At 36.8% G+C, this 20840-nt stretch overlaps 2 protein-coding genes across 4 annotated transcripts in view; one reads left to right on the forward strand and one right to left on the reverse strand.

The window, feature by feature from the left end:
• Positions 1–20285, reverse strand: part of NDUFAF2 (NADH:ubiquinone oxidoreductase complex assembly factor 2) — a 154713-nt gene extending 134428 nt beyond the window's left edge. For both annotated transcript variants that reach the window (XM_077751435.1, XM_077751434.1), the window contains exon 1: positions 20083–20285. In XM_077751435.1, the coding sequence (XP_077607561.1) occupies positions 20083–20209 (127 nt within the window). In that variant the 5' untranslated portion in view covers positions 20210–20285. The remainder of the gene's footprint in view (positions 1–20082) is intronic.
• Positions 20286–20361: 76 nt separating this feature from the next.
• The window catches only part of ERCC8 (ERCC excision repair 8, CSA ubiquitin ligase complex subunit), a 53418-nt gene continuing 52939 nt past the window's right edge, over positions 20362–20840 (forward strand). Inside the window, exon 1 of one of the 2 annotated variants that reach the window (XM_077751437.1) lies at positions 20362–20516. In XM_077751437.1, the coding sequence (XP_077607563.1) occupies positions 20440–20516 (77 nt within the window). In that variant the 5' untranslated portion in view covers positions 20362–20439. The remainder of the gene's footprint in view (positions 20517–20840) is intronic. The other variant, XM_077751436.1, reaches the window with a different exon arrangement.

Raw genomic sequence — 20840 nt, forward strand, 5'->3', positions numbered from 1 at the left:
TTAACTTAGAAATCTTTTTTTAACATTTATTTTTTGAGAGACAAAGACAGAGCATGAGTGGAGTAAGGTCAGAGAGAGAGAGATGGAAACACAGAATTTGAAGCAGGCTCCAGGCTCTGAGCTGTCAGCACAGAGACCTACTGGGGTGGGGTGGCCACGAGATGGTGACCTGAGCTGAAGTCGGAGGCTTAACTGACTGAGCCACCTAAGTACCCCAGAAATACTTAATAAAAATTATTCTAGATTATTTATTTATTTTACAGTAGATTATTTTTATGTTGCTCTTTGGAAAACTGCAAATGCAAAGACAATGCTTTCATGCGGAAAACTTAAAGATCAAGTAAGTGAATCTAAGATTTGGGGGAGGAGGGGAATACCTATGTAAGAATCATGGAGGAAAAACATAAGGTGCCTCTACTAAAAATGGACTTAGAGAGAAGTATGTTATGTACTCTTTTATACAAATGGTTGAGTGGTCAAAAGAAGTCTAGAGGGCAAGATACATGTGAGATTAAGGCCTACTAATGTTGTGGTCCAAATATCATTTATATTTTATATTCCGTAATTCATGTCATTAACAAAATACAATTACATGAAAAAGTCTGCTTAATAAAGTATATTTCCTGTATCTACATTAAGTTTTACTGTAGATTTGAAGTATTTTGCATGTATTTCAATTTTGATAAGAGTTGGATAGTTTAAAAAGTTACACTGGTGTGCCTAGGTGTTTCAGTCCTTTAAGCATCTGACTCTTGATTTCAGTTCAGGTCACCATCTCCCAGCTTGAGCCCCACATCAGGCTCCCCGCTGACATGGGGGAGCCAGTCTGGGATTCTTTGTCTCCCAACCTCTCTGCCCCTCCCCCACTCATGCTTGCTCTCTTTCTCTCTCTTTCAATAATAAATAAACTTGAAAAAAGTTAAAGTGTACATAAAATTTAAATTAGCCAATTCTATATTGAACATCTCAAAGGGTCTTAATTTTACTTTTGACCTTCAATGGTAACATATGCTAATTTCCAGTATTATAGGAAAAGTATTTTCAATTTTAAAAATGCCTATGCATGATTAAATTACATTGTTTTACTTATTATTATCTTGGCCATTAACTAAAGTACTCAAAATATTTCCTTCAGTAATTTGTGAAAATGATATTTCTAAAACATAAAATCTAGTAATCTTAAACACATTTCTAGCACAGAGACAGTGTTCAGTAACAATTAAAGAGATGAATGAAAATGGCAGAAAGTGGTCACAGTGGCTAAAATGAACAAATCAGGAAACTATAGATGCTGGCGAGAATGTGGAGAAATGGGCACCCTCCTACACTGTTGGTAGGAATGTAAACGGGTGCAGCCCCTCTGGAAAACAGTGTGGAGGTTCCTCAAAAAATTAACAATAGAACTCCCCTAGGACCCAGCAGTATCACTGCTAGGAATTTACCCAACGGATACAGGAGTGCTGATGCATAGGGGCACATGTACCCCAATGTTCATAGCAGCACTCTCAACAATAGCCAAATCATGGAAAGAGCCCAAGTGCCCATCAACTGACAAATGGATCAAGAAGATGTGGTTTATCTATACAATGGAATACTACATGGCCACGAGAAAGAACGAAATCTGTCCATTTTAGCAACGTGGATGGAACTCGAGAGTGTTATGCTAAGTGAAATAAGTTAGGCAGAGAAGAGAGAAGGACAGATATGTTTTCACTCATATGGGGAACAGGAGAAACTTAACAGAGGACCATGGGGGAGGGGAAGGAGAAAAGATAGTTGAGAGAGAGGGAGGCAAACCATAAGAGACTCTTAAATACTGAGAACAAAATGAAGGTTGATGGGGTTAAGGGAGAGGGGAAAAGGAGTGATGGGCACGGAGGAGGGCAGTTGTTGGGTTGAGCACTGGATGTTATATGGAAACCAACTTGACAATAAACTATAAAAGAAAAAAAAAGAAAATAGCAGAAAGTGGTTCTAGTTTCAATGCACTGTCCATTTCTCCTTCTATTATACCATCTGTCTTCCTAGATATAGCACATAGGCATAGAACAATATATCTGATTCCTAAAAAGAAAAAAGAAAAAAAGGAAATGAGAAAAAAAAAAAAGAGGTATTGCTACGAACAGTCACTAAATGTAGGTTCATTTCATATGCCAAAAGAAGGCCTTAGAAATAATATCTTAAAAAAATAAAATCAAATTTTAGAGGTAAAATGCCAAGTAAATCTTTTAGGTTTAAAGTGAAACCATCTTGAGGGATTTCATAGTCTCACAAGGACTACGTTTCTCTTAATTCTGCTGCTTAAGAGAGACGCAGCAGAAGCACTGCAAGAAAGGAAATGAGGTAAGGTAAGCCGGAGCCTACCTTGTGGAGTTTATTTCCTTCAATTTAACAGACACTAAGGAAACATCTATGTGTTAAGCACTAACATAAGTGCTGAAGATAACTCCTCATTTTATGCAGAGTAAAAGCTAATCTACACTACTACTCCATCTGACCTGTGTGCTCCAGATATCCATCCACTTGGCTGATTTCCTCACCCTCTTCAGGTCTTAGTTCAAATGCTACCTTCTCCATGAAGGTACCCTAGTCATTCACTTAAAGTTTCAACCTACTCCCTACCTCCAGAACTCCTGATTTCGTTACCCCAATTTACTTTTTCTTTTACCTCTAGCACTCACCACAATGGAATAATTATGTAATTTGTTTGTTACCTAGGTTTTTTCTCATCTGAGGCCTTTAGCTACAATGTTAAATCAATTAAGAATATGGATTTTTTTAGTATTCTATTTATTGATACATCTCAAATGCGTACAGCTGTGCCTGGCACTCATTCACTGTCAGTCTAATAGATAAACTCGCTTTCCTGAACACCTGACACAATCTGGACACTGTCCAGAAGAATACACAGTGCCAGCGAAATGGCTACAAAAGCAATCACCTATAACACAGTAAAGGCACACACTACAAAGTTCAATACTTAGAGAATGGTGAATTCTAGATCAGAGTTAAAGTAAGTACACTGACTATATTTTCAAAAATCTTGCCAGTGAGGGGAAAGCACATTACAGAAGTATTTAAGTCCCAGAGTCCTCACTGATTGTATATTTACTAACAGAGTAACTGCAGTTTCCAGTACATGTAGGAAAGCAATAGTTTCAACACAAATATAGATACTCACTATATAAACTTACAGTATTAGTCTACATTTAAAGATTTACTCAATATTTGAATTTCTACTCACTCTTCAAGGCAATCTCTTCATTTATATGTTGGTTTCTCTAATTTTTCAAAGTTTACAAATACAACATTAATTGAAAGCAACATAAAATTGCAAATCTTGAAACAGAAAGCTTCACGAAGTCAACGAAAGCGATGTAAAATTACACACAAAAAACTTCTAACTGAGGTAGCTGAGACAGACCAATGAGAATTAAAACACGAAAGGTGATTATGAATATAATATTAATCAACGATTAATAAATCCCGAGAAAATTTGAGTAAGCCCTCAAATTTTACAGAAAGAACACTTTTATTAATCCCGCTGAAAGAGACAAATGTGAAAAGAAGGATGGCATAATGTGCTCTTATAATTTTGTCAGAAAAACCTTGCTAAAATCAGGATCTGATGAATTACCAATTCCGTTAATTAGCTTACACTTGAAATTATATAGTAAATTTTGCTGAAGGTTTTAGGTTTCATTTTTCAACCAAAAAGCTGATTATGCACTTTCCTCTCTGGTACCCATACTCAACACCACCACTACAACCATCATAGTAGCTCTTTTTCTATAACACTTCATTCTCAAACAGGTCACTTCAAATGGTCTCTTTTGAGTGTGTTTTGTACTCTTCAAGGGTGAAAAGAAAATAAAGAGAAATATGAAAAACACATGAAGAGAAGGAAAGAAAACAATTTTCCAAGCAAAGCCTAAGAGGGAAGACTGGATCAATGTCTGTTCAATAAGTTATGCTTTTAGGAACTCATCGATAATAATATCCCCTAACAGTAGGGGACATAAGACCCCACTTACATTAATGGAAGATCATCTAGGTAGAAAATCAACAAGAAAACGATGACTCTGAGTGACCAACTGGACCAGATGGACTTAACAGAAATATTCAGAACATTCCATCCTAAAAAAAAGAATACACATTCCTTTTGAGTGCACACAGAACATTCTCTAGAATAGATCACAAACTAGGTCACAAATCAGGCCTCAACAAGTACAAAAAGACTGAAATCATACCATGCATATTTTCTGACCACAATACTATGAAACTTGCAGTCAGCCACAAGAAAAAATTTGCAAAGGCCACAAATACATCGAAGTTAAACAACATGTTACTAAAGAATGAATGAGTTAACAAGGATATTAAAGAAGAATTAAAAAAAAAACAGAAATAAATGAAAATGAAAACATGATGGTCCAAAACCCTTGGGATGCAGCAAAAGCGGTCATAAGAGGGAAGTATATAGCAATATAGGCTGAACTCAAGAAGCAAGACAATCTCAAATAAACAACCTAACCATACACCAAAAGGAGCTGGAAAAAGAACACAAAAAACCTAAAGCCAGCAGAAGAGGGGAAATAAAAAGGATTAAAGCATAAATAAGTAACATAGAAACAAAAAACAGAACAAATCAATGAAAACAGCAGGTGGTTCTTTGAAAAAAATCTGATAAACCCCTAGAGAGACTTATTAAAAAGAGAAAGGACCCAAATAAATAAAATCACAAATGAGAGAGGAGAAATAACAACCACCACTACAGAAATATAATTATAGGTGAATATTATGAAAAATTATATGCCACTAAATCGGACAATCTGGAAGAAATGGATGAATTCCTAGAAACATATACACTACCAAAACTGAAACAGAAAGAAAACCAGAAAATTTGAACAAATGGATAACCAGCAAAGAAACTGAATCAGTAATCAAACACCTCCCAACAAACACAAGTCCAGGGCCACATGGTTTCACAGAGGAACTCTACCAAACCTTTAAAGAAGACTTAATGTTTATTTTTCTCAACTATTAAAAAAAATAGAAGTGGAAAAAAAAAAACTTATTCTATGAGGCCAGCATTACCCTGATTCCAAAGACCAAAGACTCCACTACAAAAGAGAACTACTGGCCAATATCCCAGAGGAACAGGGAAGCAAAAATTCTCAACAAAATATTAGCAAATTAAATCCAAAGGTACATTAAAAGAATCACTCACCACAATCAAATGGAATTTACTCCTGGGTTGCAAGGGTGGTTCAATATCTGCAAATCAATCAACGTGATACATCACCTTAATAAAAGAAAGGATAAGAATCATATGATCCTCTCAGTAGATGCAGAAAAAGCCCTTGACAAAGTGCAACATCCATTCATGATAAAAATCCTCAATAATACGTACGGATAGTTGGAACATACCTCAACATCATAAACGCCATATACAAAAAAAAACACAACTAATATCATGCTCAATGGGGAAAACTGAGAGCTTTCCCTCTACAGGAATAAGTTAGGAACAAGATAGACATGTTCACTCTCACTACCGTTTTGAACATAGTACTTTTAAGTCTTAGCCGCAACAATCAGACAGCAAAAAGAAATAAAAGACATGCAAATCAGCAAGGAAGATGTCAAACTTTCACTTTTTACAGGCAACATAATACTCTATGTAGAAAATCTTAAAAGACCCCACCTAAAATTGCGAAGCCACAGGATACAAAATCAGTGTACAGAAATCAGTTGCATTTCCATACACCAATAATGAAGCAGCAGAAAGAGAAATCAAGGAATCAATCCCATTTGCAAATGCACTATAAGCCATAAGATACCTAGGAATGATCTCACCAAAGAGGTAAAATATCTGTACACTGAAAACTATAAAACACTGATGAAAAAAACTGAAAATGACACAAAGAAATGGGAAAATATTCCATGATCATGAATTTGGAGAACAAACACTATCAGTATGTGTATACAACACAAAGCCATCTACACATTTAATGTAATTCCTACCAAAATACTATCAGAAATGTTTTTTGCAGAGCTATAAGAAACGATCTTAAAATTTGTATAGAACCACAAAAGACCCAGGGAGCCAAAGCAATCCTGAAAAAGAAAAGCAAAGCTGGAGGCATCACAATTCTGAACTTCAAGTTATATCACAAAGCTGTAGTGATCAAGGAAGTGTGGCACTGGCACAGAAACAGACATACAGATCAATGGAACAAAGTAGAAAATTCAGAAATGGACCCACAACTATATGGTCAACTAAACTTTGAAAAAGCAGGGAAGAATAGCCAATGAAAAAAAGATAGTCTCTTCAGCAAATGCTGTTGTAAAACCTGGACAATAACATGCAAAAGAATGAAACTGGACCATTTTCTTGTACCACACACAAAAATAAACTCAAAATGTTTGAAAGGCCTAAATGTGAGACAGAAAACTATCAAAATCCTAGAGAAGAACACAGACAGCAGCCTCTTTGACATCGGCCATATCAAGTTCTTACTAGGTATGTCTCTGGAGGCAAGGAAAACAAAAGCAAACATGAACTACTGGGATTTCATCAATATAAAAAGCTTCTGGAGAGCAAAGGTAACCATCAATCAAACTAAAAGCCAACCTTCAGAATGGGAGAAGACATTTGCAAATGACATATCTGATAAAGGGTTAGTATCCAAAATATATAAAGAACTAATAAAATTCAACATCCAAATCCAAAATAATCCAGTGAAAAAATAGGGAGAAGACATGAATACACATTTTTCCAAAGTAGGTATCCAGATGGCTAATAGACACATGAAAAGATGCTCAATATCACTCACTCTCAGGGTAATACAAATCAAAACTACAGTGAGATATCACCTTACATCTGTCAGAATCAGTAAAATTAATAACACAGGAAACAAAAGGTAATGGTCAAGATGCAGAGAAAAGGGAATCCTCTTAGCACTGTTGGTGGGAATGCAAACTGGTGCAGCTACTCTGGAAAACAGTATGTAGGTTCCTTAAAAAGTTAAAAATAGAACTACCCTATAATCCACCAATTTCACTACTACGTATTTACCCAAAGCATACAAAAATACTGATTCGAAGAGATACATGCACCCTAATGCGTATGGAAGCATTATCAGTAACAGCCAAGTTATGAAAAGAGCCCAAACGTCCATCAACTGATGGATAAAGAAGATGTCTGTCTGTCTGTCTGTCTCTCTCTCTCTCTCTCACACACACACACACACACAGTGGAATATTACTAAGCCATAAAAAGAATGAAATCTAGCCATCTGCAACAATGTGGATGGAAAGAGAGTATTATTATGTTAACCAAAATAAGTCAGTAAGAGAAAGAAAAATACCATACGATTTCACTCATGTGGAATTTAAGAAACAAAACAGACGAACATGGGGGGGAAAGAGGCAATGCAGAAAACAGACTCTTAACTACAGAGAACAAACTAAGGGTTGCTGGAAATCAGGTGGGTGGAGGGACAGGTTAAATGGGTGATAATACTTTAGGAGAGCACTGGTGATGAGCAGTGGGCATTATACGTAAGTGATAAATCACGAGATTCCACACCTGAAACTAATGTTACACTGTACACTAACTAGAATTTAAATAAAAACTTGAAAAAAAAGGGCTATGCTTTTAATAAACAAAGCATGGAAAATAAATAACTTTACATGATGAAACCTGAGGGGGCAAGCAAAATGTTTCATTAGCATCTCTGGCAAACGGTGCAATTTGTCATTTGGACCACAAGATGGAGACACCAGTCACCTGGAAGGCAATAAATATAAAAGGAAAGAAATTGCTTCTTCAGTGTTAAAATCGCAAAACTAATTTAAAAAATTATATGTAATCCTAAGTCATTTTTTAAAAATGGAAATTTATTCTAACAATGATATAGTGAAGTCTGCTCTGTGATTCTGAAGATAATTCTCTATCCAACTCCATTCAATTGTCATTTCTCAAAAGCAAGCATGTCAACTCAATTTTCTAATTTTTGTGGAATAACTAACGCTTAGAAAGCCTTAACATAGACGCTGAAATGAATTGCTGAACTGAGTCCTACTCTAAAAATGGAGAGAGCTAAGTAAGAAAAGTAACAGTTTTATCTGGTTTCCACTGATACAGAGAAACTGGGTTTTACACAAGTATTTTAATACAAATGGAGTTGATCACTAAATACCCTTGATAAATCAACAAAAGATATATTATTTTCTTATTTGTTATAATTCTTCCACAAGTACGGTGAATCATGACAAGTGCTAGGAATCAGGCCTAATTCACAGTATTTAATACTAATTATCATTATTGCCATTACTATTCTTAGTGTAAAGCAATCATAAAATCCTCAAAACATCTTTTCTCTTACATATATTCAGCCTGTTAGAAACAGATATAATATAGCCTAGTCACTCATTCATTATTAGTTTCCATTTCAGCTTTAAAAAAAATCCCATATTTCCCTGCCAGGGAAAAGCAGAATTCAAGATTAAGGATGCTTAAATTCATTTTAAAGCCAGTATAAAAGATTGACAGGTAGGTCTGTGAATACATTTCATCCTTCTGCTTTTCTCTTTGATGAAAGTACTACACAGATGTGGTTCTGCTGTTATAAGATAGGAATGCAATCAAGTACAGGGAAAATGTTGGTATTCTCTGTTCACCAAAATACAATTAAGTGTTTAAGTACATGCATGCATAGACATGCAAAAGTGGGGAATTCGGTAAGCAACTGAAATAATCTCGGAGGAAAACACAATTAAGTAGTGAAACAGTAAAATGAATATCAGAAAATTAAAAGTCCAACCTTCAAACCACCCTGAGAAAACCTATATAAAAAGTTCAGAATTATTCTCTTATATTCAACAAAGTATTTTATTTTTTAAGTACATAGATTTATTTTGAGAAAGAGCAAATGTGAGCACAAATAGGGGAGGGACAGAGAGAGAATCCCAAGCAGTTTCCACACTGACAGCACAGAGCCTGAAATGGGGCTTGATCCCACAAATCGTGAGATCATGACCTGAGCAGAAATCAAGAGTCAGATGCTTAAGTGAATGAGCCACCCAGAAACCCTTCAACAAAGTGTCTTAAAGTAAGTTAAACTTCGTCTAGATATCCCTAAACAGAAAGCTGTTTTAGTTAATATCATAAAACATTTTAGGATATCTTTCAACTTGATGATGTCCATGGCAATAATTACATTGTCATCTCTAACAAATCAAGACAGAAAGAATATTTCTTACTGTTTTATGGGGCGCCTGCATGGCTCAGTCAGTTAAGTGATCAACTTGTTTTTGACTTAGATCATGGTCTCACAGTTTTGTGGGTTTGAGCCCCACACTGGGTTCTATGCTGTGGGAGTCTCCTTGGGATTCTCTCTACCTCTCTCTTTGTCCCTCCCCAACTCATGTTTCTATCTCTCTAAAAATAAATAGGCTTAAATTTTTTAAATAAAAAATAAAAGAGTATTGCTTGCTGTTCTAAAAATTATATGTATTATTATTATTTTTAACTTCTTCATCAATTCTTCAAAATATAACCGCCCTTTACATTATTGTTCAGTAAGGACTAGGAAAAATCCACAGGGTCATTTTAATATCTTGCCATAAGAGTAGTTTATAAAGCAGTAGTTCAGGGTTTATTTAGGAGAAAATATATAAATCCAATTATTTTAGGTAAAAAGATTCTTTCTTCAAATCACCTCAAAGAAAAATACTTAATAAACTGGCAACTTACAATTATTTTAAACAATGCTGCCACCTGCTGGAAAAATCTGAAATGTCTTCATTTCCTAAATGTTAGAATAAATATCATATTAAAGAGATGTATCATAGTCTTCCAACTACCTAATGAAACAAGACACATCTTTTTTTCCCCTCCTATGGTAAATGTTTACATTTATTGTATTAAATAAACGTCCATCAGCCAGAAGGTGCAATGGTTCATAAAACCTATTCTGTAAGCTCATTCAAGACTCAACCTCTGTTTTCATTTTTCTTTTCTTTTTTTCTATGGTTATTTATTTATTTTAGTATTTTTAAATAGTTTATTGTCAAGTTGGTTTCCATATAACATCCAGTGCTCACCCCAACAAGTGCCCTCCTCCATGCCCAACACCCCCCTTCCCCCACCCCCACCAGCCCTCAGTTTGTTCTCAGCATTCTAGTCTTTCATGGTTTGCCTCCCTCCCTCTCCCCCACTATTTTCCCCCTTCTTCTCCCCCATGGTCCTCCGTTAAGTTCCTCCTATCCACCTATATGTGCAAACACATGGTATCTGTCCTTCTCTGCCTGACTTATTTCGCTCAGCATAACACCCTCAAGGTCCATCCATGTTGCTACACATGGCCAGATTTCATTCTTTCTCATTGCCATGGAGTATTCCATTGAATAGATAAACCACATCTTCTTGATCCATTATTCAGTTGATGGACGCTTAGGCTCTTTCTATGTTTTGGCTATTGTTGAGAGTGCTGCTATGAACATTGGGGTACTTGTGCCCCTATGCATCAGCACTCCTGTATCCCTTGGGTAAATTCCTAGCAGTGGTATTGCTGGGTCATAGGGGAGTTCTATTGCTAATTTTTTGAAGAACCTCCACACTCTTTTCCAGAGGGGCTGCACCCGTTTACATACCTACCAACAGTGTAGGTGGGTGCCCGTTTCTCCACATCCTCGCCAACATCTAGAGTCTCTTGATTTGTTCACTTTAGCCACTTTGACCAGCATGAGGCGGTATCTCAGTGTGGTTTTGATTTGTATTTCCCTGATGATGAGGGACGCTAATCATCGTTTCATGTGTCTGTTGGTCATCTGGATGTCCTCTTTAGAGAAGTGTCTGTTCATGTCTTCTGCCCAGTTTTTACTGGATTATTTGTTTTTCGGGTGTGGAGTTTGGTGAGTTCCTTATAGATTTTGGATACTAGCCCTTTATCTGAGATGTCATTTGCAACTATCTTTTCCCATCCCGTTGGTTGCCTATTAGTTTTATGGATTGTTTCCTTTGCTGTGCAGAAGCTTTTTATCTTGATGAGGTCCCAATAGTTCATTTTTGCTCTTGATTCCCTTGCCTTTGTCAAGTAAGAGTTGCTGCGGCTGAGGTCAAGGAGATTATTTCCTGCTTTGTCCTCTAGGCTTTTGATAGTTTCCTGTCTCACATTCAGGTCCTTTCTCCATTTTGAGTTTATTTTTGTGTATGGTATAAGAAAATGATCTAGTTTTATTCTTCTGCATGTTGCTGTCCAATTCTCCCAGCACCATCTGTTAAAAAGGCTGTCTTTTTTCCATTGGATACTCTTTGCTGCTTTGTCAAAGATTAGTTGGCCATATATTTGTGGGTCCAATTCTGAGTTCTCTATTCTATTCCATTGGTCTATACATCTGGTTTTGTGCCAATACCATACTGTCTTGATGATTACAGCTTTGTAGTAGAGGCTGAAGTCTGGGATGGTGATCCCTCCCGTTTTGGTATTCTTCTTCAATATTACTTTTCGGCGTCTTTTGAGGTTCCACACAAATTTTAGGATAGTTTGCTCTAGTTTCGAGAAGAATGCTGGTGCAATTTTGATTGGGATTGTATTGAATGTGTAGATTGCTTTGGGTAGTAATGACATTTTAACAGTATTTATTCTGATCCATGAGCATGGAATGTTTTTCCATTTCTTTGTGTCTTCTTCAATTTGCTTCATAAGTTTTCTATAGTTTTCATCATACAGATCTCTTATATCTTTGGTTAGGTTTACTCCTAGATATTTTATGTTTTTTGTGCAAATGTGAATGGGATAAGTTTCTTGACTTCTCTTTCTATTGCTTATTGGCGTATAAAAATGCAACTGATTTCTGTATGTTGATTTAAACAAGACACATCGTATTTAATAATTCTGACAATCTTATTTGTCTGATTATTAATAACTCCATCTTAATCAAGTACTAATTCATTATAGTTTTCAGTATATTTACAATTTTTTAATGCTTATTTATTTTTGAGAGAGAGACAGAGCATGAGCATGAGCAGGGAAAGGCAGAGAGAGAGAGGGAGACAGAGAATCCAAAACAGGCTATGGGCTCAGAACTATCAGCACAGAGCCCATAGTTTTTAGTATATTTAAATGCTGAGGCATTTAAATGTTGAAGCAACATCATCAAAAACAATGCAACTCTATAATTATACGATACAATAGATGATGAAGGTGTTGAATTTTCAGATGATGATATCTTCATCCATAAAGAAAAAAATTAAGACTGAGTATCTTAACATAAGTTTGAGGCTAGCAATAGAACTAAATTTGGAAGGTCTCTGACTAAGCTAAGTCCAAAGTAGAAGCACACTAGAAAAGTTATGGAAAAGATAATCTTATTTATAGTGAGAGCATTTTAGTTCCTGAAGAATATTTGGCCATTTATCATAGATTTAAAAAATATATACCTTAATCACCTGTTTTAAGATTTTGTAAAACAACTTCTTTATTTCCTCTAGCTTTTAAAATCTTACTTTTTGTTTTTATTTTTATAATTTTGGTCCATAAATATCTCAATTCATCGAACAGCTGTTTTGTGAGTACCTACTCTGTACCCATGAAGCTTATTTAAGTATTCAGAAAAGAACAATCTCCTCACGTTTAAGATGTGGATAATAATCCCTAGTTATATGGTTATTGTATAGATGTGAAATAGAGTTAGCACATGATGAATGATAATTATCATTAATATGAGCATTACTAAAACAATTGGAGGCTATGCTAAGTTGAGAATAAAATGAAAAAATAAAAATGTTTCTAATTTATGTTACAGATTAAACACGTAAACATCAGTTTAAAATAGTCATTGTTTCAAAAACTAAAGACTGATGGATGTGGGGGGGGGGAAGGGCATGGAGGAGGACACTTGTGGGGATGAGCACTGAGTGTTAGTGGAAACTAATTTGACAATAAACTATTTGTAAAAAATAAAAAAATTAAACATTAAAAAAAATAAAAAATAAAAAAAAATAGTCATTGTTTGGGGTACCTGACTGTCTCAGTCAGTGGAGCATGTAACTTTTGATCTTGGGGTTGTAGGTTCAACCCTCACACTAGGTGTAGAAATGACTTAAAAATAAAATTGTGAAAAAAATAATAAAATTGCCATTGATTTATGTTTACCTCATTTATTTTTCAAAATATAAGGTGGGGGGATAAAACTACACTGGAAAATAGCTAAAGGTACCATCAAAAGGCCAAAAACTGAGACAAACAGATCTGAAATATGTAAAACAGGTATATTTTCCATAAAGCAGTGTTAATAAATATTTGCCACATGAAAAATTAATGAATGGTACAGGATGAATTGGAAGGCGAACTTAGGAATGCTGACTGGCTTATGAATTAGCAGATATACAAGCCTCACTGGAAGCATCTCTATAGATTTTCCCAGAAAGAAGTTCTGAAAGAACCTCAAGGTTAGAGTAGCAGAGTTGAAAGCACAGGGCAAAAAATTGGTTAAAAAAAAAAAGGTAGTAGCAGACCTGAAATCAAAGGTGGAAAAAAGTACTAACTGATACTGACACTCTTAAGATTCTAACTTACAGGGGCTAAAAGTAAAGCATTCTGAGTAATCAGTATAGTTCTTTCAGAAAATTTGACTAGAGCCCTATGGGAAGCCACAGGCATATGGCATCCACACAGGTATCACTTAGTGCAATCACTTTCAAGTAAAATGAGGACTATGTTGCAAAAGTCATCTAAAGGGGGTAGTCAGAAATAAGAAAACATTAACAACAGAAAGCAAAAAAAAAAAAAAGATGACTGACGACTAAATAAACCTCTACAACAAATATGAATGTATTAATGCCATTATTAAAAAAATTTTTAAGTTTTTTTTCTACATGCACTCCCAAAAAAGCAGGGATCTGTGAGTAAAAAGGGGAGAAATCAAGATAAAAAGACAACATACAAATTACAAAAGACTTTAAAAAAATTAGCAATCATAACATAAAGACTTTGGAGCTAATTATACAAACTGCAAAAATAAGTAAACAAATCAACATGACCAGGGAAAACCAGAGAAATGTGACAAAAAGAATATTTAATCATGTTAAGAAATTGTTGATTTCTATATGAATAATGGTTTTATTGTCATATTTAAAAAGAGGGGTGTTGTGGACGAAATGACACAAAGGACAAGACACACACAAAAGACAGACACAACTCCGGCCGGAGGAACAATTCTCCGCAAGCCCCTCTTGCGGTTTATTTTATACCCCGGTAACTGGATACAAACTGAAATCTACAAGATGCATTCCTTTACCAATTAAAGGCAAGTAGCCAAACACATTTCAAGGACAGGGGGGAGCAAAGGGAGGAAGCGACCACAACATGTTTACTAAGAGGCCTGCTCACAATTCCAGCCTTCTCCTTACTTCTAAGGAGGGCATGTTCCCTCGTTTGCAAGCGGACCATTAAACTTGGATACTGTGTGCAGGCCTCCTGGCAGAGCATCCTGTTTGCAGGAATGCCTTGCCCAGGCAGGGAGCCCCGTGTGCAGGCACATCCCTGCGTCCCTAACCACACTTTATCGTGGTCACTGTCGGGCTCCCACAGAGGGGTCTTGTGTTTAAGAGACATATACTAAGATGGTTACGGATAAATTAACATCATTTTAGTGTTTGCTTCGAAATAAGAAGAAAGATGAATGCGGGAAAGGGAGAAAATAAAATTTAGCCATGAGTTGGTAACTGTTGAAAATGAATGATGGATACATGGAAGTTTGTTTTATCCTTCTCTCTACTTTTTATATCTGAAATATTTCATAATTCAATAATTAAAAATAAACTAAACGATAAATAAATGATTTTCACGTTAGAAAATCCAACTACTATAATATTCTTTTTAAAAAAGGAAACACATAGAAAGAGTATAAAATATCCCTCAATTTTATTTTATTTTATTTTAAGTTTTTTTATTTTGAGAGAGGACATGCACGAAGGAGAGGCAGAGAGAGGAGGAGAGAGAGAATCCCAAGCAGGCTCCATGCTGTCAGTGCAGAGCATGGTGTGGGGCTCAATCCAATGAACTGTGAGATCATGACCTGAGCCAAAACCTAGAGTTGGATCTTAACCAACCAAGCACCGAGGCAACCCTAAAATATCCTTCAATTTTAATTAAAATTCAATTTTAGATTGACAAATATCAATTCAAAATTAATACTATTAAAATTTGGTTTATACCTCTTCTGATTTGGCTTCTCAAAAGTGTTTGAGAACTCCATTTTTAAAGGACTTTTTTTTAACCAAAAAGCTTGACATAAAATTCAGTGGATAAAGAAAATGTCGTGTGTATATATATATACATATATTGTAATTATTACTCAGCCATCAAAATGAATGAAATCTTGTCATTTGCAAGGATATAGATGGAACTAGAAAATATGCTGAGTGAAATAAGTCAATCTGAGAAAGACAAATACCATATGATTTAACTCATATGTGTAATTTAAGAAACAAAACAGATGAACATAGGGGAAGGGGAGAGAAGAAGGGAGAGGTAAACAAACCACAAGAGACTCTTAATGATAAACAGTAAACTGAGGGTTGATGGAGGGGGAAGGTGGGAGATAGGCTTGATGGGTGATGGGTATTAAGGAGGGCACTTGTGATGAGCACTGGGTATTGTATGTAAGTGATGAATCACTGAAATCTACTCCTTAAACCAAGATTGTACTGTATGTTAACTAACTAAAAGTTAAAAAAAAAGAAATATAAAATTCAGGAAATGTTGGGGTGCCTGGGTGGCTCAGTCGGTTGAGTGTCTGACTCAATTTCAGCTCTGGTCATGATCCCAGGGTTGTGGGATCCAGCTGGGTGTCCAACTCTATGCTGATTGTGAAGCCAACTTAAGATTGTCTCTCTCTTTCCCTCTGCCCCTCTCCCCTGTGCACACTCTCTCTCACTTTAAAATTTAAAAAATCAGGAAATGTTATTATAAATAATGTATTTAGCACACTGATAATATATGTGAGTCTAAATATATCCATATAAATTAGAAAGTATACAAAATATAATTTGGCAGTAAATGCTTTCATGATAATCTTAGCACAAATTCTTTGCTCACAAGTTTCAAAAATGTTCAAATAATGCTTCATTTGAAAACTGAGAACAAAATGAAAAAAATCCTTTGGAATGTAAAATTTTCTAATAAAATGTTGAACAGATTTATTTCATAATTATTTAAATATGACAATTTGAAAATCACTGCTAGTAGCCTATTATAAACAATTCACTATGCAAAAAGCCCTAATGAAGGTTATACAGTTTTTAAAAATGTATTCCAAAAATAAATATCCCTACCATGTTTGATGAAACATTTGTCTTGGATTCTAAAAGAAGGCATCAATGTTACCTACTGTCCATTGCTATCCTGCCTTGGTCCCCAATGAATTCTGTTTTGGGAACATCAACTAAGCTCATTATTATGAAATTATGTAAAGTAACAGAGTAGATACAGCTCTTAAATGGCTGCATTCAATCAAGTTTTAATTTATTTTTTTCTGAATGCTGAAAAGTAACTATTATCTGATTCAACTCCCTGGTAAAAATCATGTAAGGTTTCAGATTTGAGTTCTATTAATATAAATATCTACACTTCTTGTAAAGTTATTGATCTATAGATTTAGATTATAAACAAATGTCACTTTCAGGATAGGCTCAAAGGTCATGAATGTCAGCCAGGTAGTTTGGATCTATTCCTTCTCGACTGAAAAGCCACTAAAACGACAGAATTCCTAAATACCTATTTCTTAATTTGATCTTACTATTACTCTCTCCCTAGTGAGCAAATATCCCTACAGTTTTAGCGATCACCTACAGAAAGATGGCTTTCAAATCTATATTTTAATCACTAACATCTTTGGAACTGGAGATATCGGTATACAGTTGCCTGAGAATACAGGTGTCCTATTATAACAAACAAACTCCATTTATTCTTTTACCAACCTCCCATAAAGCCTACTTCTCTATTAGCATTTGTCCCTATTAGCCTGCATGTACATCAATCAGTACACTACAATCTACCAGCTCTGCAGAATTAAAACAAAATCATCTTTGGCCTCTCTTCTTTTTCCTTCCACCAGTCTAAGTCATTATCAAGTTTACAAGTTTTGCTAAATCAAAACTCTTCTTTCCACTCACATTACTTCGGTCTCATAAGATCTCTTTCCAGAATCAAGGTCAATTTAGCAATGCTCCCACCGAATAGTATTTCAGTTCCTCCCTCTCCCCTCTAGTTCACCATCTACAGGGCTTCCAGATTCATTTCTCCAGCACCTCTTACCATGTCACACGCTTTTCAATGGCTACCTACCAGCTACAGAATAGTGTCTGACCCTGTTTATCCTCTCACTAGAACAGCTTTCTCTAGTTCTTCTACCCGGAAGTCAAGCAGCATGGGACTACCTTCTAATCTCTGTGGTATTTACTATCCCTTCCAAGCCCTGACACAGAATGCTCTTAAACCATTCTTTCTGAAATTCTATTTTTCATTCAAGGTGCTGACCAAATGTGTCCAGCTCCTTATCTCCCTAAAGTCTCCCAGCTACAATTAAACACAGGCACTTTCTTCCTTTTCTAACATAGCTCCAACAGTCTGAAAGTTGTTTCTTATAAAAAAGAGAAACATTTCCCCTCTGACCTGAGTTCTCATTTAAAGGTCTGCACAGATGAGCTTAATCTTCTTCTACACAGCAATCTTCCAAATATGTGAAGCTGCTTCTAAATCTTCTCTTCACAGGATAAATTTCCTCAAGATTCACAGCTAATAGTCATAGATATGATTTCTAGAAATTTTCATCAGTTTTGCTACCCTTGTCTGGACACTCTAGATGTCAACCATCTCTCCTAAAGTGTGGTGTCCAGAGCCAAACACAATACTCCAAACCTTGTTTTCTAGAAATTAGGCATGATATTCATCTTCCATCCCCAATTTGGACATCCGCAATGTCTATTAGCAAGAAAACAACTCAAAATAGTCTTACAGTAATAAACTTGTTTTTTTTACCGGGTGCAGATGTTCAATATATGTGCAAAAGATAAAGGTGAAAATAATAAAACAAGGTTCAAAGAGGTTCTAGTCAGAATTGAGTATATAAGAATTTACCTTTGAAAGGAAGAGAATTTCTTTCAAAACATGAGATAAATGAAACCAGATGGATAAAAAATCAGAGATACTATAAATAAAAAGGGTGTGATATCAAAGGAAATTTCTAGAAAAAGTTTACTTGGGGAATCTCTTGCTAAGTAATCCACCATAAAGCAAGCAAACTTTCAAAAAATATGTTAATTAGCATCTTTTAATTTAAAATGCCAACTAATAATGCTATATTCACAATGTTCTTAACCTGAAATGCCAATATGTTTTTTAAAAAGTTAAAATTGCAAACCATCAACAAAATGCTACTTAGCAATAAAAAGGAACAACTATGGACACATGGATCAACCTTAAGTGCATTATGCTGTGTGAAATAAGCTAGACCTGAAAGACTACATCCTATTTAATTTCATATATATGACATTCTGGTAAAGGCAAAATTATAGGGACCTAAAACAGATCAGTGATCGCAAAGGGCTGGTTATAGGGTGAGGGAATGAACTACTAAGGGATAGAGGGAATTTGGGGAGTGATGGAACCATTATATATCTTCATTGTGTGATAGTTATGGGACTCAATGCACTTATCAAAAATCATAAAACCACACACCAAAAAGGATGAGTGTTACTGTTTGTAAATTATACTTTAATTTAAAAAAAGTCAACTCATGTTCTGCATATATTTTTAATGTTCCTGACAACTTACGGAAAAGAAAAATCTTTCCTTCTGCTTGCAGTCTGTGAAAAAAGACTATCAACACGCTAGGTAGTTTCTTCGTGGACTTTAAAAGAAGAAAGAAAAAAAGAGACATAGTCTTTGCCCTGACAGCGTTTAGAAGCTCACTTGGGAAACAAGTCTAAGACGCTCAGTTACAGAAAAAGGCTAGGCAAAACAACGGAGAGATAAGTCATAGAAAGCACTTTACATGTGTTCTAAGAAAAAGTAAGGAAGGACTAATTCCGTTTAACTAGAGTTAAGGGAAATGAATGGGACACAATTTTGCAAAGATCTTAGCTTTTCTCAATATAATGGTCATTATCGTCTCTTTCAGATGACGAGAATGAGACTTGGGAGGACAAATATTTCGTCCGTGTTCTCTCAGCTATTCAGGTGTCAGGGCTGAAATTCTAATCCAAGCCCTTCTGATCCCAAAGCCTGAGATCTTTTGCATCGCAACGATGGAATAACATCGAAAAGGTTTTTACAGCTGCTACGTGACACGATTTCAACGGACAAGAACGCCCCCTAACTTTCCAAACTCCACTACTTCGCGTGAATCCTAAAAAATACCACGACTAACGCAATGATCTTAAACTGAGCTCCGCGGGGTTTTGGAGTGCAAATTCGTGGAGAAGGTAACATGAAGCCTTGTGAGGATCTTTTCTCCACGGTGTGCAGAGACCTACTTCTGACACGTTGGTGGAAGGTGACGCATGCGGCCAGCGCCTGAGCTGCTGGGAACGGTAAACACCAGGAAAGGAAAAAGCGGAGACGCTCTAGATACAGCTCTTCAATTACATAACGCCGGTCTGATCTCAAGGAGGGCACAGGGGGAGGAAAAGCCACTTTCCTGTCTCTCCCAAGGCCGTGTGGTAAAAGAGCTCCGCAGACCTGTCCCTGTCTGCGTCGCCCAATGACCAGGACCAGGGCCGGGGCGTCCTCCGCCTGCGGGCTCTCTGCGCCAGGGGAGCTGTGTGTGTGCCTTGCGGCGCTCTCGCGGGTCGCACCTCAACAAGGCGCTGCAACCCAGGGACGGCGGGCACACATTCTGCTGGGCCGCGGCGCAAAGCACTCAGCTCAGAGTGAAGGGGTTGGCGAAGTGGACGAACTTGCGTTGTCCCCCTAGGTGACATCACAACTGTAGCACACTGGGTTAGTTGACAAGCCGTTCTCACTTTCCCCTTATTTACTGACCGCGCAACCGCTGCGCTCGCTGTCATCTCACCTCTCCAGTTCTTGTATTCCGGAACATAGTAGTATTTGTTCCCGAACCGGTCTGTGCCGACTTGCTCCTTCGCTTCCTTTGACAGAGCTCTCCATAAGGCACGCAACAAATCCTGAGACCAACCCATGCGGTTAGCCCGGCTTTCAGAGCGAACCTCAGACGGAGCCGCGGAAACCCAAGCACACTAGCTCTCCGGCCACGGACCCCGCCCACCCGCTTTATCCTCAAGCCCATCTAGTAACGGCACTCACCATTGGTCGGGTGTCATCTGGCTTAACCAATCGGAGACTCCACTGGTACAGCCGCTGCGCTCTGTCATGGCGGCGTCCAGTGTTCAAGCCGAAGTGAAGGAACAGGATGTTAGGGTTTTTGTCAGCGCGACAGGCAGGTTTGGACGACCCTCTTCGCCTCCGTAGAGCTGAGTCCACACGGAGGTAAAGAAAACCTTACTTTTTTGTTTTTTCCTCCAACAGCGCATTCAGATATGGACCACTTGGCAGTGTTAGTCTTGCCTCTCACTTTCCCGCTTCATTATCACTTTGCTTCCACCAAACTCGCTTTTAATCTCTTCTGCTCTGTGGCTAACGAAAATAAGATACCTTCTACATTCCTGTAGGCAGGTGGATGCGCACGCAGGATTTGGCGAAAATTCTTTCGTTTTACCTTATTCCTTCTTCCTCACGTTTCCTCCCCATGCCCCCAAAGAATAACTTACCCTCAAAGGATTCCTGTCAGTCGACGTATTTAGTGAGCTCCCA

Source organism: Crocuta crocuta, unplaced genomic scaffold, assembly GCF_008692635.1.
Source record: "Crocuta crocuta isolate KB4526 unplaced genomic scaffold, BGI_CrCroc_1.0 scaffold91-1, whole genome shotgun sequence".
NCBI lineage: Eukaryota > Metazoa > Chordata > Mammalia > Carnivora > Hyaenidae > Crocuta > Crocuta crocuta.